This window comes from Varroa destructor, unplaced genomic scaffold (genome assembly GCF_002443255.2).
Source record: "Varroa destructor unplaced genomic scaffold, Vdes_3.0 BEIS01000002.1, whole genome shotgun sequence".
Classification (NCBI taxonomy): domain Eukaryota; kingdom Metazoa; phylum Arthropoda; class Arachnida; order Mesostigmata; family Varroidae; genus Varroa; species Varroa destructor.
Genome location: NW_019211455.1, coordinates 30693625 through 30721458, shown reverse-complemented (window position 1 = coordinate 30721458; position 27834 = coordinate 30693625). Strand labels below are relative to the sequence as shown.

The following is a 27834-nucleotide window of genomic DNA, read 5'->3' as shown; positions in this document are numbered from 1 at the left end:
TATATATATACACGTATATATATAGTTCTTTGAAACGTGTATTAGGTTACGGTCATAGAAATAAGAATGCAATAGTTCAGTTGCAAAAACGATTAGCGTAATGTCCAAGGACTTATTGGTTAGGGTTCTGAATCTTGAATTTCGTGTGACCCGAACGACCGTCCTCCTGTTCAAGCTCTGCTATGTATCGTACCGAAATCGTCAGAACGTTCGAAGGCTATAAAATAGGGTTACAGATTTATATTTGAGCAAGATCTGGGTACTATCTCGCGGCCAGATCTCCATGGTAGTAACGGGAACTAATTTCAGGATCCGGAACACTCTGGTTTCGAGCAGGCCGCATACAAACAGCTGTTGAATATGAGTCAATCGTTTTTAAGCTTATAAGGGAATGTGTTTAGTGCCGGCACATAAACACATGGATGGTTCGAAACGTAACCAAGCGTTTACTATGTGTAGAGAAATTAGGACATTTTTAATCAATAACACGTTTACAGTCTACGATATGTGGATTACGAGTACAAGTAGATGCCGACTAATTCAAGGTTTGTTTTTATCTGCAAACCGTGCGCAAACGCGACGTTTGGGGCACATCTCTCGTATTTGTGGCCCATTCTTTTTGCGCCGTCATGTTTAAAGGCACGCCAGGCTGAACTGGAGGCATGCTTTAGGTAGCAGCTTCTCACAACAGCGCAGATATCTTTGTCTCTACCTTTCTGGTTCAGGCACAGGCAGAGAGAAACACAGAGAAAGAGGGTGGCTATGAAGCGGGACTTGGCCTGTGGAAGTTATAGTTAACAGAGCCCTGGTACCTACTCTACCAAGTGCTGGTCGTTAGTGGTTATTGTAACCGTCCTTATGAATCCGCTTCATATTATCATTATTGCCTTAAGGGTACCGCGTCTAAGTGCTCGTTTCCTATGAAACAAACTGCCATTATTGCCGCTGTAATACTACAGGAAACTGACGAAGTTCTGGTTTAGGGGCGCGGTAAACGAAGGCTGCTTCTCTGTAGAATTCCCCGTACACCATCGTTCAAATTAGGTTGCAGACATACGAGCTCTTGCGCAATGAACAGACGGGCCGCTCTGCTCTTAGGGACCGCTAACTGGCGAAGCGAAAAGAAGAGCTAGCGCTTTTACTCCCCCATTTTGGAGCACCGGAGCGTAGGAACGCTAGCCAAAAAAGAAAGCTTATCCCTTGACATTAGTCTCCTTGATTTATTACATCCGGGACTCCTGCACTTATTTTGCGCTTTGAGTACTTTTAACGTTAAGCCTTCTTGCGCTCACGCATCAAGTGTGAGGCTGCCTTTCCTGTCACTAAGTTGCATCTACACGTATAATATACCGTGTATTCTTGTACTCATATCAGATTTAATGTTGGGATGTAAAAGTGATTCAAATGTTTCCATTGTACGATGATATGCGAGTTCGGGAATATAACTTAAAATGTTTCAGTTGTCGGGTTGTGAGCTATCTAGGTAAGCTCTAAAAATCTGAAAATATCGTTTAAGCTAGTTAATGATACGCCGAGATATCAAGAACCCGTAGGCTTATCACGAATCCCTGTAGTAGCATACATCCCATCGTCTTGTTGGGACTTGCTGACGCATAGGTATTCTTTTCGGGACGTTTTTGATCGGTCTGGCATAATCGTGGCTGTTTCTCAATACAGCGTCTAATTTTTTCCCTCAAGTTTTGGATGGTCATGAACTTCATGACATAAACTTCGAGCTGGAAAAAGATAGAAACAGAAGATTAAGAGCCTTAAATCACTCGGTCCAGGCGGCTAATTTGGCCATCCAAAAGGAGGAACACACGATCAGGGAGTGTCTCACACTGTTTTACGTGATATGTGGCAAGTAGAGCCCAGTAAACGTTAAAGGTAAAAATTCATCAGCGCAGGTTTCGAAGGTAATGGAGAAAACCTCTAATTCGAACCCCGGAAAAGCAGCTTTGACGATGTTGGCCGCGTGCAGGCTCGAATTCATCGGACATCGTTTGTCACATCTTTGCTCTTGAGTTGGCTCAACGCAACTCAAATGAATGTGCTGCTCAGCTGCTTGATTTTCAGGATACGAACCCTAGAAGATCGGACTCTCACAGTTCCATTGAATGCAAAGCATAGTCTTTTTTTGGATGAAGGTCTGCTTGAACTTCCGACCTGAGCCATCCATTTAGAGCTATGGATCATGTCGACACAGAGGCGCCGCCGCTTTTTATCGTCAGCGATAATTCTGTGCAAACATCGGTAACTGTGACCATTTATTACCGTGATTGCAGGCGAGTTATTAAGATGCAGCTTTAATATTATATGTTAGATTCAGCAAGCGCATCAAATACCCAAATGTGTGAAGACACCTGAAACTGTTAATACCGGTTGTGTCGCTGTAGTTTATGTTCTTAGGCGATTCCCGAATTCTTTATAGGTCGTCTCTTCTCAAAAGTTCTTTCAAATGGTTGTTATTACACTGATCGAAGGGCAGCCTCTAAATTCTGGATACCGTTTTCAGGCGTAGCAGATCACTTTCGAGCAGCCGTTTTAGTGTGGTGGTGTCGTTACCGTATACAAACGAATGTCCCAAGCTGTTTCGATAGTGTTTGGGCTTCGCCCAAATGTGTGGCGTAGAAAGTATGAAAGATGCGCTTTGTTCGCCTGAACTATCCATTTCTGAGTAGCTCTTTCAAATTAAAATTACACACATAAATAAAGTTACAGCACGCCGACATAGTGGAACGAGTTCTCTCAAAGAGGTAAACAACGACGGGTGGAAATATCAAACGGACGTTTTTTTAGGCGCACAAGCCGTTTTTAAACTTTTATAGATGGAAATTGATATTCTCAAAGTGCTATTTTTTATTCGATAAAACTAATTTTTCCCTAATCTATCTCGATTCTACAGCAGCAGGTCGGTTTTACTTATGGAGATATTGCCCACAACGTTGTCGGTTAAAGTAATTTGCTTATATTTATTGACCATTCTGGTTTTATTTCAGAACCACGCGTGACAATTACGGGCGTATTGGGTGGCAAAGTCGGTCTTCCTTGTAACATACAACCCAACTCTTCAGATGACGAAGTCTCACTCGTGTTGTGGTACGTTGATTCCGATCACTTCGATAAGTAGTGTGTGGTCAGATAAAAGCCAATCGCTGGAAACGTTGAGCTTTCAAGCTACGGATTTCGTAATCAGCAACGGCGTACTAAATAAGTCGTACATTTGAGCGTGACAATTCTACGCTAACATTGCATGCAACATGACAAGCCAGGTTACGTTAAACAGACGGTTCTACTTTCACGTAAAGAAATCCATTTGATCACGAGACAAGAAATGGTCAAACGAACTTACTACAAGAGTCTGTTCCTTAGCGCGAGTAGATTAATAATAAATTCGATTGAGAAGTATCTGTCTGTTCGTAGTTTGCTGCTATTGTTAGAATTATTGATGCAATGAATTCAAGTTCGATGAACTCATAGTTTCTTTCGAATTTTTGCAGATTCCTATGCCTTAGCCGAGTAGTATTGCAAAAAAATAAAATGCTGATTCATTTTGTTTCCAAAAACGGGCACGATTTTACAATCCCTTCACAGTGTTGGCTTCAAACTCCAGCGAGGCGCAGATACGAAGATGACTGTACAGAAAGGAAGACGATTATAACACCTCGGTCAGGAGTTCCAGCCGCCGTCCCCTGCTACTAACTGAGTTAACAATCGAGTAGATCAGATCGGTGATCTACTATAAACATACTTTGCCGGAATAGAAAATCGCACAGGCGAAAAACGTCAAATTGTTGGAAGAAAATTGCCCTGAAATCCTATGGACTCCCTGTTCGCTCTCCCTTTAATAGTTTAGATTTAACAAGTAGATATGAATTTAAGTGACAATCTTCTTAACTAGAAAACTTAAGTAGAAATATATACCTGTATGTATTCAACGAAAGCGCTAATTAATAAATGGTAGTATTAGATGAGTATTCTATACGTGCAATTAATTGGCCCTCTAAACCATTTTAGAGGTTTGTTCGTGGGTGGGGGTCATCAACAAACCCATCGTATTTTTGGAGTGCGCTCTATGAATATCCTTTCGAGCTATAATTTGCAAAATGACTACCACGAACTATACTCTAGCGCTAGTAACGCATCTATATGAAGTGGTCTGTTGTATGCTTGGTAAAAACCTGTATAGCCGACATTAGCCACAATCTGTTCAACGTACTGAGCACACAGCTTACCTGACTTTTCCTGAATCAAGACCCGATATTCATTTCGTATTACTTTGCCTATCTAATAAGATAGCAAAGGTAAATAACATAATTAATCGTCATCTTCGGTACATAGGACAGTATTTCTAGCATCTGTTTTCGAAGGTCAAACTCTACAGGTGGTGATATTAGTTCACGCCGTCCCTCACAGAAACGGCCATTGTCCGTTTGAAGTTGATGCTAAAGAAATAAGCATATCTATTGCTTCGTCAAGTACGTAATTTTTAATTGAAGTCATTTTCATCACTAATAATTCATGCTTGCCTCTGAAAGGGCTGATTGAAAAGGGTGCTTGAAGTTATCAAGCTTATTAAACGTTCATCAGAAGCTCTCCATGCTTTTTTTTTTTTCTTAATTATAATGAATAATTAACTGTCCCCTTCCGTTATAAGAGATCATTATGAAATAGCCTGTGCCTTGGTACGTTCGTCTCCGTTTCGCGATACCTGTTTAGCAGCACTAAACAAATTAACTAGATAGTTTAAGAATGAAATCCTTTACACAAGCATTTGCATATTGACAAATTATAGATGAATACGATCATAAATATCTAAATTGCACGCATCAGATTGTTCCCGCTGAGAAAAAAACCAGGCAAGGGTAACATGCCGTTGGGCGGGTGAACTTTACGTCTCGATGCACGTAAGTTATATTGTTTAGTAAACTCCTGTTTCAATAAAGAGTTCATTATTACTTCTATGCCCTTTTCCTATAAAATTTCCAGTTAAATGGAACTTTATTTGCGTATTTTAATTTTCTGAACACATGGCCAATGTAGTAGACCACGAAAGAATTCAATAGACCGTTGCTTGTAGAATAATCAATAGGTTTAGGCCTTAAGGTGTCTATTTTTTTGTGGCTCTATAACTAGCAAAGTACCGTATTGTGATGTACGTATACGTGTATGCGTACGTCTGCTTAATCAGAATGAAAACAATTTAGTTATTTGTTTTCATAGGCTGCACCTTCGAGCAAAATGTAGAAGTTGCTAACCACGTCGAGCTATTACGGGCACGCGGAACGATATCTAGAAATAGAGAATATATGCAAGAGCGAAATGAGCTTTTGGGACGTTTTATAACGACGGTTTTTAAAACAGCTGCGATTCCACCTAGGATATCGTGAATTGAATAAACACAGGTAAGATACCAGCAAATCAATTTTGTCTCGAATACTTCTAACTCTGGATGATATCGTCCGTATTACGTCGAGAAGCCTCTAAGTGTTAACAGACACTGAGAACGAGGGCTACCGCGTAAGGCGTATTGACCTTAATAATTGTTTTCTGTCAAAATTGTTACATAAACAAGTGTCCTAAGCTGTGCCAGCCAATTTACGCTATGGCGTTGTCGCTCGCCTTACTCGTACGTGAGAAAGACAATAGAGTTGCATGAGCTCGATCAGCTTTCTTGTTTATTGCTGCAACTTTATGACGAAAGCCATGTTAGCAATATTTTACTGCAGTCATAAAGGAGCCTCGAAATTATAGAAATGATGTCGATTTCGGTTTGACGGGCCCACTCGAGCTACTAACATGTTGAAATATATTCTATCCATACCATTTTAATTAGGAAACATAATATAACCGGTTCCATTTTTCTCGATCACTGCCTGCAGTCGGCCGCGTTGCAGCGATCGCCTTTGCAGGCTTGCCCTATCATTTTCGTTTATAGACTATGCCATACGGTGTTTTTTTATATGAAGCGTATTTTTAACCTATGCAGTTTATGTTCCACCCGATGCATCATCGATCTATTTCAAACTCCCTCATACATAAGTGTAAGCCGGCGATGTCGTTTGAATTTCTACGCCGACAATTTCCACTAACTAGAGCCCGGGGATACTTCTCTGGTATTTTTTCACTGCGTTATATGCTAGCAAAAGCAGTTATGCAGGTTCTGATACGAAGGTTCTGATAGGACACTTGCTGGGGCAGGTCAAATATTTGTTTTCGTTTCTATGGAGCACACGCAATTCGATTTAGTCCAATGCTCATACATCAGTCAATAGAGCTTACTACTGATGAAACGCATATAAAAACAGAAAATGTTATATTATGTATATAAAATGGTACGTCGTGCATTACCGCTTGGGCCGGATTGTCTGAATATGTTCTTTCATAACTTTCGTCCTAATATTTAGCTTTACTGCAGGGACTAAGGACGGCTGCTGTCGCGACCCATCGATTGCCTCATTTCTTTGCAACGATTTGTTGTCAGCAAACTTCTCTAGATCAATATGTCCAGGCCATATATTGTAACGCCTTATCACACAGGTTGTGTAATATGCGTTGCGGGCTGGATTTGAACGTACTATAGTGTTGAAATATATTTACTATACTAGTTGTTTCAAGATGCCACAAAGATTTATCTAACAATCCTACATTTTATTAGATGCGATTGCATCTATTACGGGAGGAGTACAATTTAATCAGCATACTTACTGTACCACCGATATAATTATTAATCAACAAATAGCTACGCTTTCTAGACATGAAGAAAAGCTTACTCAACGACTTCCAATAGAGTTGATATCGAGTTGTTTGTTCATTTTGCTCGCAGGAGGCTAACTTGAAACTGAAGCACTTAGAATGAGAGGTGCCCTATAGACATTAAAAAGGCACAATGTGGTTTACCCGTAATGATCATATGACCCAGGGCTGGGCTATCTCTATACTATGCACTACCTCTGAAGTATAAAGTGCTACGAATCCGTCTGTTCGCAATTTAATTGCTGCTATGAATCAGAGATCCGCCTTAGAGACCCGAGGTCTTCGTTGCTTGGCTACACTTGGGAACACACACCATTGTGCTCCATGTTCAGATATATGTGCGATCAATTGAAACAATATATTTGAGGATCAGATCAGAGTTCAAATATACAAGCGTATTTCCTGCATAGAAGGTATATATATATATATGTTCTTCTAAGAAGTACTGGGTATACAATATGATCTATTTTAAAAAGTTAGGTACATGAGTTTAGATTGTTCTTTTCTATCCTCTTAAAACACTTGGTCTGACCCTTTCAACGCTCTCCTTGGCCATATTTCTTAATATATTAAACATGTTTTTCGAGCTGCAAAGCGGAGTTATCCATTAGCATATGCCGAGCTCTAAATAGAACGATACAATAACCTTGATTTTATAGTGCATGAAATTGCATTTAGGTAGATATGTTACTAGGTATCATCGAATATCCTTTTATCGCTCATTGCGGATGTTGTAATCTAATGGCACCGAAACTACGTTTTTTACGTGTACCAATAGATATATACGTAATTGTGGCAATATTGGATTATTAACCAAGTATGTAAACAGGTAGATGTTACGTGCTGATCAATAGGAACGTTTTGTTCGACTTTTTGCATGCATGACTTGGTCGTGCACAGCAGTTCTCAAGCGATAGACAATTGCTTATGGGGCATTGAAAGGAGGCTTATTTGCCACATAGTGCAGTGATTTTAACGGTGAAGGTAATATATTTCCGACTGTCAAAAACCTGCTATTTATAACGGTTTCATCCTACACATGATAGTATTTGTCCAATTATCGAATCAAACAATATTTATATATATCAGTCTAAAACCCACCGTTTATGTTACTTCTTCTCGCATAAGGAACGCATTAACAGTATACTGAGCGCGTCCATGTGTACGCGAACGACCCAGTATGTCTAACCCACAGTAACATGTACAGCTACCTCAGCCTGTCTGTCTGTCTGTCTAATAGATCTCTATAGTGCACGTGAGCTGCTTGGCCATTAACAACTCTGCCATTTACGTAACGTGTCGGTTTTCACGGATTTTTTTTATTGATCATTGTTGAAACTGCTTATGTAGGTACAAGGACGATTCGACTACGCCGATCTATTCGTTAGACTCGCGCAAGACAACATTAAGGAACGCTCACCATGCACCTGCGCAGTGGCTATCCGGAAGAGCGTACTTGCAAGCTACTTCCGGAACTGTTTCCACTCCTAGAGCGCGTGTCGATGATGATGTCTCTAGCCAATTACGACGGGGTCTACCTACGAACAGCCAATTGACGAATCGTTTCGGCGGTACCAATAACAGGTCAGGTAATACGGACGCCGATCGAACATCAGCCAGTGCGCCAGGATCAAGCCTGGAATTGCCTGCACCGTCATTGCTACAACTCGATCCATTGGAAAAGGAGGATGAAGCACTTTACCGATGTCGAGTCGACTTTAGGCGGGCTCGAACACGAAATTATGAAGTGCAGCTGATTGTAGTGGGTAAGTGGGTGTCATGGCACGGATTGTATCTTCCATAAAACTACGTAACAGGTGTAGGCCAGGGATCGCCTAGCTTGCTAGATGTATGATGGCTTTAAACATTCAATCGTTATAGAACGCTGGCAAAGTATGTTATGCCCCTTAATCTGTTAGCACCCTTATGATCATAAGATCTACGGTCTGGTCGCAATATTATGTAAGAAACTAAATATCAATGATGCCCACTGGATTTTATATTATCGGCATCAATTAGCATTTTAACATCAGCAAAGGTATTTGATGTTTTTTTTTCTAGAAGCAATACATATAGCATCCGTACATACTGCACGACTCGTGCGAACGTAAAAATATTTTTATAATGGTAAAATGTGAACGTGATTATTCGCGAGATCAAGTTCGCCATATAACGCAATTCAGTCTTCTACTTAGATAGCGATTTATACATGCCACATAACTAACATTTTCAACGATTAGTTGGAGCTGACTCATACGGGCTTTCGATTTAGGCCGTTCCCCACTAAGGTCCCAAAGACCGTAAAAAACCTCTGTCCAAAGGAACAATCTCACGTTTTCTATATTTTTAACATTTCATCATCTTCTCCCTGATCCAGCAGACGCTGTCTTAAACCTGTAAGTAGCAAACGTGTTATGTATATAAGGCTGGACTTAACTCAGTTTATATAACGCTGGTTACAGTCTATATTGGTGAAATTAACGGACGTCTTCAGTAAAACTTCGATCCATAGCAGTACAATATTTGCGCTTGGATACTTGATTTATTCGTTATATCCTATTCGTGCATTGTCGCCGCTCTGATAATAACTACCGTCACAGACAGTCGGTGACGTGACAAGTTATTCTGCCGAGCAGATGACAACCCCAAAAAGGAGAGCTCCACAGAGCAAATTTTTGATAGTGGCAATTTTCCGGTCGAATTGGCTATGTAATTTTTTGCCCAGATAAAAATCCTTATCGATATATTGTATGTTTTTTATATAACAAGAACTAGCTGGTACTAGCATTATAGTGAACTTGTTAACCTTACAGTTCCACCGCAGCATATGACTGTTACTGACCATCATGGTGCAATACTGGCTGACAAAGCCATCATTGGACCTTACAACGAAGGGGAGAAGTTGGTTCTAAAGTGCCAGGTATATGGAGGTGAGTACATACCTTTGATGCAGTCATACAGATTAAGTAAACGATTGTGTTATTTATAAGGGTTCTTTTTTGAATCTTTATTTTAAGAAGCAATAAAAAAAAAAGCAGAACTTTTAGCCAAAACTCTGTTTCTACAAAAGATATTGCATTTTTCTAATTTTCTGATAGAATTTGCATTTTTTAAGGAAGAAACAACCTATAGTGGGTGCTATGCCATTGGTTTTATTTGAGTGCCCCTTAAGTTAGACAGGTTTGTATTTTTTTTTATATCTGATTACATGAGTTGTAAGTACCTGTTGGGTAGCGTCCGAACGATACGCACTTGAGCGGCCAATGAACCCTGAGGTCGAGATTCGAGAAGTTGTTGGACACGCGAAAAGTTTCTAGTTTCAGTTTGGCCTTTGTTCATCACAAAGTGATGAAAAATTTTTACGGTATTTATGAGGTTAAAAACTTACTTTCTTACGACCTGAGGCAAAGCTCCTTACAAAACGACTGTCTAAACGCTCCGCTCGTTGTCGATGATCACAGATTTGTGAAACCCTGAGAGTACTGTTTAATATAAATACAATGCACTGTATATGTTTGAAAGCAATTGATCATTTCTAGTTGCAGCGTTATTCACACCATAGCTGTGTTAGAAATACGTTTTATTGATTTTTATTTGAAGGTGATTTGACGAATCAATCGGATTTCTATTTAAATCACCTCTGATGACTAAAGCTCTTCGGAAAAGGTTTGCCTCTCAAAAGAATATGAAGACCTGATACAGACTTGTCTATATTCAGACCTAATCTCAATAAATTATTCTAGAGGCTACGCTACACACAAAGCGCGTTTCTAACGTATACTTGATATTTTCCATCAGGTAATCCCACACCTAAAGCAGTATGGTATCGTACACCTAAATCATCGCCAAATTACATTAACGGTGCACCGCCACACGGGAGAGTGTCGTCAGATAATAACAGGAGCAGCTTGAAAACTCAAAATCTGGGTTTTTCTTTGCACAATTTTGGCACCGTCATCGCGTCATCGTCGCCAGCACCTTCGGGTTCAAGTGATTCGGGTCCTGTTGGGGCGGCTATATCCAATGGCAGCGGTAGTACGGAAGTCGAGTTGGTGATTTCCACCCTGACTCGCTTGGACCTGCTCTCGGCCTTCGCGTGCGTGGCCCAAAACAACAATATCTCGGAGCCACTCGTCTTCACCGTAGTAGTCGACGTTTATTGTGAGCACTCTGTAAAGAATATAGCAGCTGTTGTTATTACTGTATAATACGGCGGGTGATTAGACGCGGCAGCTCGGATGCCATGTAGAGCTTCAAATTTACCGGCAATAAAAATCATTCGAGTTCGGACTCTCTGCTCATTGACAATTCGTGACAGGGGCGCCAATGGCACACACTCACACAAACATAAATAACATTACCTAGAGTACTGTCTTGTCAATCAATTAGTTATAGGGCAACACGAATTTCGGCCTTTATCTGCTGCTTCTCTCAACGATTTCGTAGCGATATGATGTTAAAAATGCTTGCAGCGCCTGTTGAAGTACGCTCGTACTCGCATAGGTATACGAGTAATAAACATCGAGACTATAGAAACCGTGTCGTATCTATATATGTATATATATATATGTATACGGTTCGACTTTATAGTCAACCTAATCGATCAACTAACGCGCTCTGTCGAATGCGACTTACTCTAGAAGTCAAAGCCATGAGGCTGACCAGATTTGGGTTTTCATTGCAGTCCGTCCACAGCGCGTATGGATATCGACGATGGATCCACCAGCGCCTGGTAGTCGAGATGGAGATGCGTCGTTAACTTTATCAGCGGGTGTTCCGGTGAGGCTTCAGTGTTCCTCATCGGGCTCACGGCCTCCTGCTGTCATACAGTGGTTTAAGGGGGACGAAAGAATTAATGCGACCAAATCGTTTAACGTCTCGCCTAACCCTACGACAGGAATCGCTGTTAGCCGCCTTAAAACACCAGAAGAAGAAATAGCTGGTCCATCTTCGGCGAATTCTCGAGAAGCAGCTGCAACACCAGCAAAATATCGTATAAATTTGTCCCCTGCTGATGAGCCATGGCGCCAGACCCTATCGACGATTGAGCTGATTCCCAGCCCAGATGATGACGGGAAACAACTCGTATGTCGGGCCGAAAATCCTTCTATGCCGAGTCTGCGGGTACGCATCTTGTGGTAGAATTCATATTATAAATTATTTTAATATTACTTTTAGGGTAAGTAGTTTATCACAGGTAATTGGGTAACTACATTTTGCTTGCCTACAACTGTAGTCACAGAACGGCGCTAGTGGCGGGGCAAGTAGAGCTGCAATTATGGCTTCTGAGAGTGCTGGAGTCAGCCCACGTCCAGGCGAGAACGGCATCGACGACGGCATCAAACTTCACGTACGATGTAAGTTTAGCATTGAAAATCATCATTATTATACCTGGGTTTTTGGCAGCTATTGGCAAAACGTTCTTAGATTTTATTCGACTAGTATGCTAAACAAAATCAAGGGTAATGAACGACTATGTCTATTTTACTAGGATTACTTGAAGAGGTACTGCTTGATTAATAGATATTATAAATATATACCTAGGAAGAGCGTTGTACCTTATAGTTGCTCTCGAGTGCTCGGCTGAAAGTCGTAAGCTCAAATTTCCTGCCCTTGACAAATTAATATAAAATGTTGGATTCGTTAATGTCCGACTAAAGTGGATCGCCATGAAGTCTCATAACCACAGGCTCGGTATGTTACTCTCGATAGGTACTCTGTTCGACGGACTGCCCAAAAACAGTGCCTATATCCTATTAGAGCAAAACAGAGAAGATCTGTGACTGATGTGATCTACACGATTATTTATCAGATAATGCTACTTCCTTACTGTATTGAAGAACATATCGTTTAACTCACATTCAAGGTAGCCTAAATAACAATCATACATTATAGTTCTTGATATATGAATATCAAGTTCAACGTATGACGCTGCTATGATATTCAAAGTTTTTTTCAGGCGCCTCTTTGTCCTTTCACACACACAACTTACGGTTTTATTTAATGTTTAACGGAAGTTTGACACTTCTCTTTCTCTGTCAATAAAAACGGCAATGGTTGCTGATTTCGACCCGCAATTGCCTGTTATAGGCACTGTGGACATAGTTATTTAATGTTTAGAAAATTACATAATTATTCATCTAATATAATAGTATTCACTTGGTTTACTGCGAAACGTTTAACGACTTTCGGCTGATGGATCGTCATCGGGATAAAGACAGACATAAGTTTTTCGTTAGCCTTAGGGAATCTGAGAAGGCTTTTCCCCGCAAAAGTTTATTTTACGGAAAAAAAATCACATGTCTTGGCTATATTGAAATATGCAATTTAAGCCTTGTCGGATCGAGCAAATCTTATTCTCACAAAAGTGAACAGACGTGCCCTCATACTTGCGCCGTACTGCGGTGGTTCGGTGCAGCTTTGAGCTGTCTGTTGGAAGTCGGATAGGGTTCGCTGATAAATCTTCTAGCACGAGCTGGGAAGCACTTCATTAACCCGCATCTATTTAAAACTAACGGAACTACAATTCAGTAACAGGTCGACGAACGGATATTCTAGGTAGCACTGAACTAAATGTCGATATTTTTCAAATAGCTCTCGAATAGGCAAATTAAATAAATACGACTTTGGTTTTAAAGCGACGTATCAACAATAGAGGTCAAGCCTTATGCTACTAAGTTGGCTATTATGACTATTGTTCATTCATAAAGTACGTGATCGTGGTGGTATTGGGCGTAATTCAAATAATAGAAGTTCGTTTAAGTTGTTGGATGGATAAAAGGGGTTTAATTTTCACAAGTGTCTTAAGTCATTCGCTCGTTTATCTCAGTACCTCACATGAATGAGCTGCAGTTCTTATTATTGTGAACAGACGATTAGCAGACGAAGCTGGGATCTAAAAAATTGATACGGTAGCTTAGTTTGTTACAGACTTCAATAAAATTACATTTTTGTTTTGTAGAAAAAAACTCTGTGTGTAGAGGTACGACGCGAATTTTTGAAGCGTGCTAACCGATGGGTCAACCTCTCAAGGCTCGCCCTTCAAATGAAGGTATGTGCGGGCATAGCCACAGGGAAATCCTTTCATACGTTGCAACATAAGTCATTCGCTTTCAAGTGTTCTTATCAGTCAGCATCCGGCTTATTTGAAGTATCCAGCTTGCTATATGCTATATAATAACTTCGGCATATCAATCAGCATGATCTAGCAAGAAGCCGTGAAGTTTCTATGACTTATGGAATACTCCTCTAAAGCCTTCGAGGCCGTTCACCTGTAAACTATGATGCAGAGCTTGTAACAAACCTATATCAGCTTTTGTTACTCTCTCGCAAATGTTTTTCCTATTGTATGGCGATGTAACAGATGAAATAAGGCGTGGCTCTGTATTTTTGGACATATATTGTACTTTACATGTAATATAGGTAGCGTGATACGCTTTGAAATACTTTCATCTCGTCTTCCGTTTCTGGTTCAGTTCCAAATGCAGTATCTCCCATGTCCTTTCGAACATGCGAGCATTCGTTTAGCGAGCTTGATTCGTTTAGCCACGTGCTATTTACGATGATTGACAACGTTCTTCTGAACATAACCGTAATAAACCGTGAAACCTTAATCGCCGCAGGTCGCTCCGTCACTCCGGCCCCAGTTGCATATCTATCTGAACTATACGATACATAAGCTTTCTTGACAATAGAATGCACCCCTTCTTCTTTATTTTAGGAATTGTTTTCTATTTTTTAGGAATATATTAGGAAAAAAACGTGATCTTTGTTGACAACATATCAATGATATAATTGCACCCTCTATTCTTGAGTATGCGGCGAGCATGCTTGCAGACAGCCATTGGAACACACAGACACGAAGGTGTTCGTGCTTACGTTCATGATTTGTGCTATTTAAGGTTTTTTTGGCCGCCTATTTCCTTACTTAGTTCGTAAGTCCATTGGTGCTATACTTTTATATTTTTGCACACTTGTATACCGTTACGCAGTCTCGCTAGTAAGACAACCCATATCCTATCACCGTGTTTATCATCAATGACCATCTAGGCCTAGCAAATTCTATATCCACATGATAAAAGAGCCAATTTATTTACTGCAGATTGTGGCCTGAAACGCGTCATTTATATTTAGCTTGAAGGTTTCATCGGGAGACCTCTAGTAAACGGAAAACGTTCTTCCAGCTAACGGACGAAATACGGCCATAGAATGTGCAGTAAATCCTATTAATGCGGAAGGTCTGCTCTGCTTCATCGATTTACCGGGTCCCTTAAGGTAAAGACAGAAATTTTTAGAATATACGCGCCTTTCATACACATCTTCGAAGCTGTCAGGTAATTTATCGATACGGCTCTAGTAAGCGGTGTCTTTGTTTCACTTAGAAAAAAAATGTAACTTATCTGAACGTCTTCCCAACATGGATATATGAAAAGGCTAAATAAATTTTCGACTCGGCCCCAAGTGCAGCGGAAATATATTAGATTCATAACAGTGTTTCTTTGTTCAACCCGATCTGATCAGGTTTAGCAAGCTTTCTAAGCCTCTAGTGCTATTTTGAGAGGGGTGAAATTGCTTAAAACATTTATACGACTGTGACACGTGTATACGTAACAGTCCATTGCTAGAACTATTTGACAAAGGAAAATGAGGCGGCTTTCAGCCAGGCTTGTCAGAAACCTTTCCCAGTATTCTACAGTGTAACCGTCAAATCGTTGAACATTGAAAACAAATCCAGTAGTTCTAGAAGTGATTCCGAGAAGTTTAACTGCGAAGATACTGCGAGTGTATGGTAAATAAGTAACTTGTAGATCGGCGCAAAAAGTGGCGCCGAGGGATGAATTCGTGCAAGCAGCATGTACATGCATGGGCAATGATTTCTAGTATTATCACAGTTATTATTACTAGCGACAAGATGTCAAGCATAGGTGTTGGAGCATTTGATGCTCGCACTGAGAGAACACGTTATTCAGTACGGTCTACTTTATCAAATCATATTATTTATTGAATTGAAGACATTTTTCACAATAGAGATTTTTACGAGAAGATTTGAAATTAATTTCTATAGCTGAATATCTGCTGCTACATGTCGTTTTCATGCACCTATTTAGATCCGGAGGAAAAAAGCTCACAGAAGTACGAATATTTTTGGTTAATGATAATAATCTTATATATATATATATATATATATATATATATATATATATATATATATAAGATAAAATGGCAGATTAGGGTGTTGGCTATTAGGTTCAAGCGTTAGATTGTTTTTGTGGTGTGGATGTAAAAGCTTAAACTAGCTATCGTGATCGATAAGGCCAGAAAAAACTTTTTTCATTTGGCGTGTCCTCAGGTCCTTTTTTTTCGAACATGTCGTACGGCATATCTAGCAGTATAGGTAATCATATAAATATCATTACGCCCTTAGATAATACCACTAATAGCATTCCTGTATACGTCTAAATTATTCTCGTACAATTTGAATGATACGGGTCAAAAATGCAGAAAGACATCAGTATGCCGTAGGGCCGTCGTGGAGCTACTGAGCCGCGAACGTTTGGCGATAAACCCAGTCTGACTTAGCTGATGAGTATGGAATATTCATTGGTAATGAACGCAGCATTAGACAGCAGTCGGCGGCAGACAGCGACCAGAAGAGACCGCTGGGCTTATTATTGTAGAATAGGCCTTCTACATTGTATCATGAATTACTGCAGCGAATTGGCACACAATATAGCTAGCAATCGTTACCGAGCAGCAAACAAGGTAATCCTGCCCAAGGTTTTGCGGAGACGAAAATGGCCTACAAACATTAGCATACGTGTAAGTTATATGATGGAAACTTCGTGAGAAAATACTATTTCCAATGACGAGACGAAGATATTGCCTTATGCTGGTGTATGAACACGTCGTGGCAACCGTTCAAAGCCATACTTAACGGTCGTTGCGACGGACTCGATGCTCGATGCATTCATTTTGTTGCTGTTGAAAATGTTCCTATATGGCGGTGGTGGTGCTGCTGCTGCTGCATAGCCATACATGGCTATGGATCGCGTCGTTCGCAATCTATTTTCCCTCCTAAATGCCACACGTGATGGCGAGCCGCCGTTGATCTTCACTTTGTCAATACTGCTATTCTAGTAACACACATTGTTTGAGGATTTTCCTATTTTTCTGTACTCCAGAGGAAATCCACAGCTGGCGTCTTTGTGCTGGTTATCATTTTCGATTTCTCCGTAGCCGGGTGCGTGTGCGACATATGACTGCCGAATCGATGGCCCGTTTATCTGATGAGAAGAAAAAGGTCTGCGTGACCAGGCTCATAGGTTTAATAGTTACCCAAAGGTAGCCACGGAAGAAATATCTTTCTACCACGACAGGGGATCAACACTGACAAGTCCCGAACGAAAATCTCATTGCAAACTATCGACACGTATTGTGCTTCCACTGAGTTGAGCCGTTAATACGATATTTTTCTATCGAAAAGATGTCACAAACCGGCCATTCTCGGATCAAAATGTGATAGGAATATAGGAACTATATTCACATCTACCGGAAGATAAAATAAAGTTTTGCATCATAGGATAAGATGCAGCTCACGCTGCGTCAAGCTCCAGCTGCGTCTTTCTAGAATGCGTTGCGCCGGACGTGAAAATGATAAGCTGTCCTGGCGAAAGTTGCTATCGAGAGAGGGAGAGAGAGAGAGAGAGAGAGAGGGAGATATGAATATCTTGTTCTATGTCCTGTTGTTTACCTAATTGTATGGTAGAAAATTCCCATTCAGTTCTCGGTGTTTGGAAAATATTCACAAATAATACATCTAACACATTTAACTAATATAATCCACTTTCACATCATAATGTACTTTTATGGGAGCGTATCTATCCATGTTAATTCGTCTCGGATATTGCATATCGGTAAGTTACAAGAAAGAAACTTTGTATAATTTAGCTAGGCGGCTTTGTATCGGTGCGTACTTATGTACATTCTAATAGACTACGGTGTGGTTACTGCTGTATGAGCTTCAAGTAAATTGCAATCTTTTTGCATTTTGGGACACAGTCCGTTTGCAAAGGAGCTTTTTTTTTTGATCATTTACATTGCCTTTTAGACCTACGCATGAGCGTTGGCCACTGCCGCTGACTAATATAATGTAGTTTAAAACGAATATTAGCTTCAGTGTCATTGAAGGTGATGTCGATTAGATTGAACTATTTGGTTTTGTAGATTGAAGATGCTTTCGTGGTATATGCTGCTATGTTGCAAGCTCTTACAGAAAAATACGATAATGTACCAGAATGATAAACGTTGCGGTGTTCAGTACATTTAAAAGGAAGTTTACAAGCAGGTCAAATCGATGTTAGGCGCATTGGACACTAGTCTTTGTTGGTGTAATCGCGTGGAGGTTCCATAGAAAGGCTGCTAGGAGGTTTTTAGGATCCGAACGATCATAGACTGCCGCTGAAGCAACTAAGCGTCCGTAACCTTTTGAAAATTACAAGGCAGCGCCCAGTGATTTATTGGCAATTTTTTGGCGCCGTTTGGCAAGCCGTTTTTTAAGGCGCAAAAAATTTAAATTTGGTTAGCACATTAGTTGTATTCAGCCGACATGCCGACATATTTGTACAGCCTTCACTGGTATTCAACCGTTCAATTAATCGTTCTGTTCCTAAACGCTCAACTTTTTAACCCGGGTTACAAATAAATTCTAGCTGACCAATTGACCCATTTCATTCTAAACCGCGCAGATTGGCATCTAAGCTTATTATAAATTGATGCATAGAACGAACTCGAGTACACAAGGCTCTTTTTTCAAAGAACTATTTTGAGGAGCTGGTCTTGTCCTTAGTTTCTAGTTGGCCGCCTTATAGGCTACTGAGTTTATAGTATCGAAGAGGTTTGTCATTTCGATGCGAAATGATCAGAATTTTTCACTTATATGAGATATAAATCATGATCTACGTCACGCGACTGCTATACCATATAAAAATACTTAAACTATTCCACGATTTCAAGCATTTAGTCGGAAGGCATGAGTGGACGAAAGTTCCGGTCCTATTAAGAATCCTGCTCGCAGTATCTCTGACTTTGGCGAAGAACAGCGATGATTAGGTGCTTTCGTCGAAGGCTTCTGGATAGCCTGAATAATCGATGGTTCTTAGTACGTGAGAAAGTAGTGAGAAAAACCGTCTTATTAAAATGGTCCGCGAAGTACTCTTAAAAGAAAAACAAGTCACGCGTTATAAACTGATACTTTTATTCGAATTTATCTATCGAAACGAGAAAAAAAAAGACAAAGTCTTAAGCGTCCTAATTAGCCTGTGCTTGTACTACCTGAACTAATGTGTTTTGTAACTTATACTCGAAAAGTCAACGTTTTATTTTGTTTTATCGTGACACATGTAAAAGTACTGATAAAAAATATAAATTTAATCTGTATTTAGTTCTAGTTTTAGACATAGGATCCGCGCACAATTTCGAAATGGTTTAGTGTCAATGTACGCACACTGTGTGTTGTATCTAGGTGATTAGCTTTAAAGCATCGTCGTTCTGTAATTGAGTCACATCATTGCAGGTCTTCGATAGTGGTACAACTTATATAAATCTGTCATTTTGTATTTAACTTCTACGTTATAGATGTGCCACAGATGACGGTACGCTTAGGCACAAAGTTGCGACACACGCATATCCGTGAGGGCAGTGACGTCTTTTTAGAGTGCGATGTCAAAGCTAATCCACCTCTCATTGAGATGGGTTGGCGATTTGAGGGTCAAGAGCTTACTCCGACATCTAGCAATGATAACCCGCATGGTCACAACAATCACAAAGGTGTTGTCATTATCGAGCACTCGTTGGTACTACAGAAAGTTACCAGGTACGGATAAGCGAAAGAAGAACAGGACTGATATTGTGAGTTATTTAATTTGAAATTGTGCATATATACATATACGTATAGAGGATGGAAGTAGGGACGATTAACGTTTTATGAAGGGGGAAGGGCAGTTCTAATAACTGTAAACAATATAATCTACAGGCATAATCGTGGAAAATATACGTGCACAGGTACCAACGCTGTCGGTCAAGGAGAAAGCGATCCCTTACAGCTGCGTGTGAAATGTGGGTATAAGACAAGTTTTTGAATTTCTTTGAGGGCTCGAATTGGAACAAACTACGATAGAACAATTATTTTTACCACTCCTATTCAAATTAGACTAGTACGTATATGCTGGCGTTTTTTGAAGGACAAAGGGGTTTCGTTTTTGCAAGACTCTAGCTGTAATCAATCAACAAGCTAATCTTTTCGTCCAGATGAACCTCGTTGCATGCCCGGTCAACGCCAAGTGTACGGAGCCGCAAAAAATGAAGCCGTTCGTCTCAGCTGCGAACTGGAGTCGGACCCTGAAGAAGTTACTTTTAAGTGGAAAACCCGTACGACAAAGCGTGTCATCTCATTTGCTCCATACTCCGCATCAAACGCGTCTCCAAACAATGCATCTGATGATGACAGGACGATTCCCGACGCAAACTTGAATCTTGATACACACGGCGCCGTCGTATCAAATGGCACCCGCAGTTGGCTCACCCTTATACCCCGTTCAGAAGAAGATTACGGCACAGTAATCTGCTGGGGTAAAAATACGATAGGAACCCAGAAGGAACCCTGTATGTTTACGCTGATTCCAGCTGGACCACCGGGTCCCGTACACAATTGCACCATCGCAAAAGCAACTGAGGACTCGCTCACAATCGCTTGTCTCGAAGGCTACGACGGCGGAGCAGAGTATGGACAGCATTTCCACATGGAGGTGCACGATTCAGCGAACCAAAATCGCGTACTCATTGCCAACGTGACAAGCGGTGGACTGTCAGCGAAGCCGGTGCTTACAGCTGCTGGTCTGTCTCCCTCTACGGCATACGTTTGTACGATCTATGCTGCAAACGAGAGGGGCACAAGCCAGCCGACGATCCTCGTCGCGTCGACGATTCCACGCCCATTTAGTTTGTCGAAATCGTCGAAAGGTGGTTATTCGTTTCTATTCGGCTATCTTTATGGAAACGGTCCGAACGGCAATAATAATCCATCACTGCTGGCCTTATTTGGTCTCGTGACAGCACTTGTAACCACTGTTGCTGTGGTAGCACTCATCGTGCTATTGACGCTCAAGCTTGTTCGATGCGGACAGTTCGCCGGTGGCAATAACAAGAAGTATAGTAAAAAAGGTATAGTCACCAATAGCATTTCTCATTTTATAATATTTCTTACTTAATGGCAATCGTTAAATTAAACGCTTCGATAATGAAAAGTCAGAAAGAAAATACGCTCTATTCGAACCGAATAGAAGCGTCCCATTTTCGACAAAATTTACATCGACAGTAACTCTCAGGTTAGTGGCTCTAAATATCGCTTCTCGCAACTAGTAAAGCTGACCCAAAAAAAAAACAATTAACTTACGGTTTAGATATAGATATAAAGGTGTAAATAAATGCGCTAATATCTGTATTTGTCTGTCGCTCGTAGCTCCCCATGAGGGCATCTCGAGAGACGACGATGAGTCCGTATTCCCCCTGAGGGATCCAAACAAAGAACGCGACCATATGACAGATCTCAAGATTTTTGGAAATGATCTTGACGACGACAGCAAGTGCCCTGACATTATAACAGGTGAGCAACCCCGTAGTGTGATGCTTTGAGTTATTGCTATCTATATAAAAATGAATTTTCTTATTTACCGAAATTATGTAATTATGTGTTTTCTAACAAGCTTATCAAAAACTACGTAAAAATAGGCGGAAATGCAACTCTTCTGGATTCCCTTTATAAAGGATTTTTGGCGTAATACGATAATGTGTTGAAATGCTAAAGAGAAATGAGCCATTGATGTCAAATTTCTTAAGATTCTTTCAACCCTTTCAATGCGCTGTATTCGAAAACACAAATGAAATTCTTAATTTAAGGAAAAAAAACTCAAAAGGAGCATTAAGTACGTTTAGCCTCAGGTCAATGGCTTCAATGTTCTTGATCGCGTTGCACGATGAAATCGCCTTCAGTTAAGACTATGTTTCGAAGTTGTAATTGTGAAGTTAACTGTAGTTCGACAAAAAGGACCTTACTGAACGAAATAACTCAATTAAGTACCCTTACAATTTCAGGAGTTGGTGAGCATTTTTTTTTTGACAAAACTATATTATATGACATTATTCTGTGGTCTTTTTTGACAGAAACATTAAAACTCACAAGCCCCTCGTGCTCGTCGACAGGTGACGTTGTTGAAAGCAGTTTCATCAGTTCGGTCACGCCGTTGTCGCACTTCAGTTCTTCTGCAGCTGCAGCTAGCCTTTCAATGGCATTGCAACAAATGCAGCAGCAGTCTTCGTACGCGACGGCGGCAGGAGTACGAGAATCATTAACTGCTTGCCTTCATTCGCCAAACGAGTGGATACCGACAGATTCTAAAAAAAATGTTGGTCCTTCTGCCACAAGAAGTTCTATCATAACGGGTCTGTACCAACTTGGCGTTGGCAACCGTCGTAATAGCTTAAAGCGAAGTTCATGGGATCTTGCCCAGCAACAGAAATTGCAACCTTCATACATGTCCTGCCAACATGTGGCGACCCTACCACGAAAACCTACACACCAGAACGTGCAATCGAGTCATCATCAGGAACAGCAGAGTCAGTACGGATCGTCACCTCCCCCTAAGCAAAATGCCAATTTCGACGTTTCGCTGCCATCGATGCTGCCTGTCGTAAGTGTTTTTGACATTTGTAGTTGTTTTGAATGGTAAATGTAATTTTGTATAGGCACACACCTTCGTGTATGTGTCAAGAAACCATATCCTGTATTATTATTGTCACGTTGTTTTCTGTGACGAATGGGCTTCATGTATGCTACAGGGAAGTTGCTGGCCCGAATGTCCCGCGCCGACACTCGTCTCTAGCATCACACTATCACCACAACACAGAGCGGCACTTGTCGAAAACGCATACAGTAGAAATTACGATCGAAGTTCGTCAACGGGGGTACCGTCAGCAACGTCATCAACCGATGAACAGGCTTTCGGGGGTGTCAAGCTTCTTCGTAAAGTCCAGGAGGCACAAACACGCCTTAGTGAGATTGTCACGCCCGACACACCCTGCAAGAGCTTCAATCCAAACAACACGACATGATGATTGTGTGAGTAAGTTACTACCTAGTTCAATGAGCAGACGTGTGACTTGATAGCCGAACAGTGTTAGATCTCAAATAATACTTGGATTTTATATTGTGTATTTGTCATTCTAATGATATCTTTGATGTCTAAGTATTAACGTGGGTTAGTCTGATCGTCCCTGTTTCAATCCATGCCTTATAAAGCACGTCTTTTTGAGCTACTGATGTAATCTTATTACGATACTAAAGTAAACTGTAGTCCGAGGCACTCGCGTTCTAGACTACTCAAGAGGTGGAAAGCAACACTGGAGCCTCTCTCGCAGCTTGTTTCCGTAGCCAAATGTAAGAAGTCCTCGCGTCACAAAATTCAAATTTCAACAGTGTCATAGGTTTTTCATCAGCCCAACAATTACAATGGTCAACATACAACTAGGGTGATACTGTTAGCCGTTGTAACACTGAGAACTATCGAGGCGATGAGTACCTAGTTATTCGTTGATGATAAACAACGGTAGTAAATAAGCAAAGAGCAACTAGACATGCGTTCTCATTGGTAGCGTTGTCTATTTTTGCAACGTAAGTTAGCGGAACGAAACTCACCAAAAAAAAGGGCTAGGTAGCGGAGACCGGGTTTCGACTTCGCATTGATACAAGCGGAATTTTTATATTGTAAAACAAAACCGACCTAAGATTTGATAGGAGTGAATGAATTTCGAGGTACCAACGTGCTTAGTTGCCGTATGAGCAAACAAACGAGATCTTAGCTTGGACCCCTGCCACAACACTACCTTGTTGCGAATATATCCAGGGAAACGATTACGAAGTTATAGAGCGAATGCTTTTTAGAACCCGCTCTCTATTGATGCACAAAGTTTATTTACTGTTCCTCAAAGTCAAATACTCAGCGGCTTCGGGCACGTCGAACAATGGGAGAGCCCTTCGACGCGGTAACCGGAGCGGCTATCGATTGTATCGGTGTTCGATAGTGTTAAAAGCCTGATCATTTAAGATGCAACGCATGGCCGATCCCTGCAGGTAGAAGAACTGACGTAAGTACGGCGCATGGAAGCCAGAAAGGCTTCTAGATAAGCAGAGCATTAACGGAACCAGTATTACGGAAAGCTAATTGATCAGCTAAATCAGTTCACTTTTGATACGTCGTATAAATAGTTAAAAATAGTGCACGATTAAGTAGGACCGCCTTATTATCTATACGTGCATATCAGCAAACTAGATCTTCTACTAAATACAGTGGCAATCATGAAGTCATTTATTGCCCTTTTCGGAAATGGATCAATTTGAGTCGTCGCTTCCATTGTATATAAAAACATCTCCCGGTATAGGCTTTCACTCGCTGGCTTACGTGGTTATTTACCTGGTAACTAATCGGCTCCATAATTAAGTTTATAGAGCTTAGTATTTAATGCATCTTAGTTTGTGGCAACATGTATTACACTAATAGAAGGAGCATCGCTGAAACTAGATGCGCTATTTTTCCGCCGCCATTACTACTTAGCTGTCCCTATCGCTAGCTATCAGTCAGCTAATCCTGTCCATTCACATGGCTGATAACCAACAACAATACACCATAATCGAGATAAACGTCGTGTCGTACAATGCGGTTCGCCTCTGATAGTAATCGAAGTCGCGTTTATTCCCAGGCAGCTCTCGTTATGGCCTTCCGGAAGTTGTGTGGCTCGAACAAGTCGAAGCGATCCCCATTGAACGAACTCCACCCAGAATGTACTTGGACTAGAAGAGGCTTCATACTAGTATTAGTTTAATACTAGTTCACTTCTAGTAGCAGCTGCCCACAATCCCACCTTATTAGCTACTATTAAAACCCATAATTTTATACTCATGTTGCTATTGCTTGTATTTTACAATAACATGCTCGCCACCTATGTATATATTGGAAGCGTCCGACAAAGGGGCCCCCAGCTGCTATTTTAACTATCCGTTAAATGTAAAAAGGTCGAAAGCTGACCCCGTACAGGCTACGCGCGTTAAAGATTTTAACAAGACGCTTAATCGTATCGGCCTGTAGAAGTAAGAACCCATTACCGAGTCATATCATACTTGACTCAGTGTACTGAAATGCTTTACGTCATTTACCCTTACGTCAGGCCCCTTGTGAGTGTGCTACCGTTATTTATAAAAGTGTCGTATAAGTTCAATAGTAATGAAAGACGTACGAGTTTCAAGCTGTTGCATAGTAACGCGGCGTATGAATGATCACATAGTCCAGATCTTTGCGTATGCAGTGGATAGGCCATTTGGGCTCTTGTAGATTATCTAATAGTACGAATACGGTTCGACATATGACGAGCTGAAGATTTAAATATTTAAATCGATTTTGGATTTTGCTTTGGGTTAAACTCTCCTACTAACACAAATTGCCTTAAATATAAGAATATAAAGCAGAATTGTACAACATACGACGAACAAAAGGGTGCCATTGAAAATTTATATATCTGATTTTAATCTATCGTTTGATTTACTCTCGTAGAAATAGCACAAAATACTATATACAATGTATTAATTAAAAAATGTATGCACCTTAGGTTAATAGGATAATTATTTTTTGACAATACAGTGTCTGATGGAAAGCGTTGGTGAAAATAGCGAAGGCTATTTTCAACAAGATAGGGCGTATAGGGTTATCATGTAAGAGCTTATCATGATGATCTTCCATACGTGGATCAAGAACAATGTTCTAAAGAATAGTCTAATAATTCAATGTGAACTTGCTAAGTTCTCTTTTACCTTCGTTTTAGCTAATCTGATGATTAGCTGATATCGCCAATAGTTGTAGTTACCTCTATCCATCTGTTTTTTTTACTGATTCTGCTTATCATTTGAGTAACTTTATTCTTCCATTAAAATGTTCTAGCGACTTGGCCGGACTCTGTTTGGAAGTTGTTTTATCAGCCTTAATTACAAGTTAACGACCTTAATTCACATTACATGAACTGTAACTTGATTGAAAGCGTTTTCCTACCTATTTTGTCATCTGGTGATAATTCGTCTGAAACCCATTATATTTATGGATTTCTGCGGTCTTCAGGTGAGGACCTGCTTTGTGTCATTAACTACGTTTTCAGGGTCCCACTATCCTGTTACCCTGTTCCAACGAAAAATAGTCATCTTATTACATGAATTGTGTTATGATATCGCAGCAGTTCGATTTTCCTTCTATTAGAGTGTTTCATCAACCCTGTTATTTTACCGGAGTTAGGACATTTTTTGTCTAAATTGTTTCGTCCTCTCGTCGCAAATAATTTGTTACGTTTAGATTAGCTATACTAAAGTCTAGTTCATCGTATCTATTGAGGCGTCTTTATTCCGTTACCACAGTTATGTATAATTCCATTTTTCCGTTCAAGTGTTTTTTGGGCCTGTTATTCTGTAGCATTAATTTTACTTCACCATTGTGGAAAAAATCAACGAATACATGGAAACAACCGACTTCGAGTAACAGAAATATCGATTACGTACGGGATAAGTATGTTCGAATATAGCGGCGGTTGCGTACTGCATCGTGATATAACATAATTGGTTATGGAAGCCCTCTAAAATAGATTTTGATTTCTTTCATTTCAGGTGAAAAATGACCGGATAAGTGAGGAGCTTTGTTGTATATAAAACTAATGGCATATAGGTATATGTACGTACATGCTTCCAATGACTTCAATTAAAGTATACAGCCGCGCGTTTCTTTAAAAAGCTGCCAACAATAATTCCACTCATGTCAAGGAAGATAGATAAAGAAATTATATATAGGCAATATATTTTTGCGACATCGGTATGTGTATATACGCCGCGTTCTCCCATTATAATTGAAGCCTAGTATAAAGGTAATAAATTATTAGATATGTGCGAATAAAATTGGCCCTTTAGTAGGTGTCTTGTACATACGTAACTTCAACGCAGTGTTTCTCAGTTGTAATAAACAGTGAGGAAAAAAAACTTATGACTCGCAGAGGTAGAAGTCTCATAAATAGAGCAGATCTTAGCGAAAATGGTAATGTTTATAAACATCATAAGCAACGATGTAATAATAATATTATAAATGGCCTTGGAAGAGCCGCTACAATTTTTGCAAATGAATGTGCTTCTTTATAAATATATGGCTACACGTGTAGCATATGAATTTATGTTCATTGGAAAAAGAAGGCCTAATTTCCGTCATTGAAACTTTACAATAATTGGCTGCCTTTAACTTAGATAGACTTTGTCAATGGAACTTTCTTGAATTTTTGTTCTTTGTTCATGTTTAGCACTGTTAGGTACTTATCCTACGTGAACAAGTCGTCGGAAGCTATTTGTTGACATAGCATTAGCGACCTGGGTCTTGCGAAATTTATTTGCGGTTTCTACAGCGTGGCACTCATGCAAGTAGCTATCAACCCCCAGATTCTTTATTTTTCCCTAGGTGGCTTTCTCTATCGTGTATCGTATTGGGGTCAATTAGGTCTGTATCTTTTTCTTTTGCGATCGTCTAGCAATATTCTCCTTATGTTCTTGTAATATAGAGCTGTACATTGACTATGCATATTAAGATACATTCGGGTTTGCGTTTTTAGCAACTGTACATGAACGATTGCTTAATATAGCCGGGTATAGTTTTAATTCAGTTGTACCAAAGTACACCCATTTTTATTTGCTTATATATGATAATATGCACTTGACGCGTGTTTTGTGAGAGGGACAAAATATTAAACCGTTTGGTTGAATCTTTGACCTAAGTTTTTAAGTCTGTAATGTAAATACTCATAAGGCACACGCAAAATTATTTGTACAACACTACTCTTTAGATTAGAGCCATTTCAGTTCTACTCTCTCCCTGTTTATTCGTTCCGACAGAAAAAGGGGAATATACTAAAAAAAAATGCCCTAGTCAATTGAAAATGAGAGCAAATGGTGCTTCA

General features: G+C 40.2%; 1 protein-coding gene across 8 annotated transcripts in view; it reads left to right on the top strand.

Annotated features, from left to right (window-relative positions):
* LOC111243887 (uncharacterized) overlaps nucleotides 1-27009 on the top strand; it is a 66685-nt gene extending 39676 nt beyond the window's left edge. For 4 of the 8 annotated variants that reach the window (XM_022790159.2, XM_022790156.2, XM_086978775.1 and 1 more), the window contains 13 exons: nucleotides 3000-3099; nucleotides 8107-8522; nucleotides 9570-9686; nucleotides 10555-10917; nucleotides 11441-11880; nucleotides 11993-12113; nucleotides 19390-19627; nucleotides 19787-19869; nucleotides 20062-20973; nucleotides 21272-21415; nucleotides 21973-22499; nucleotides 22648-22927; nucleotides 26507-27009. In XM_022790159.2, the coding sequence (XP_022645894.1) occupies nucleotides 3000-3099; nucleotides 8107-8522; nucleotides 9570-9686; nucleotides 10555-10917; nucleotides 11441-11880; nucleotides 11993-12113; nucleotides 19390-19627; nucleotides 19787-19869; nucleotides 20062-20973; nucleotides 21272-21415; nucleotides 21973-22499; nucleotides 22648-22920 (3734 nt within the window). In that variant the 3' untranslated portion in view covers nucleotides 22921-22927; nucleotides 26507-27009. Of the gene's footprint in view, nucleotides 1-2999; nucleotides 3100-8106; nucleotides 8523-9569; nucleotides 9687-10554; nucleotides 10918-11440; nucleotides 11881-11992; nucleotides 12114-19389; nucleotides 19628-19786; nucleotides 19870-20061; nucleotides 20974-21271; nucleotides 21416-21972; nucleotides 22500-22647; nucleotides 22932-23796; nucleotides 23953-26506 lie in introns of all 8 variants that reach the window. The other 4 variants (XR_015320058.1, XR_015320059.1, XM_022790158.2 and 1 more) reach the window with 4 other exon arrangements.
* Nucleotides 27010-27834: the final 825 nt, after the last annotated feature.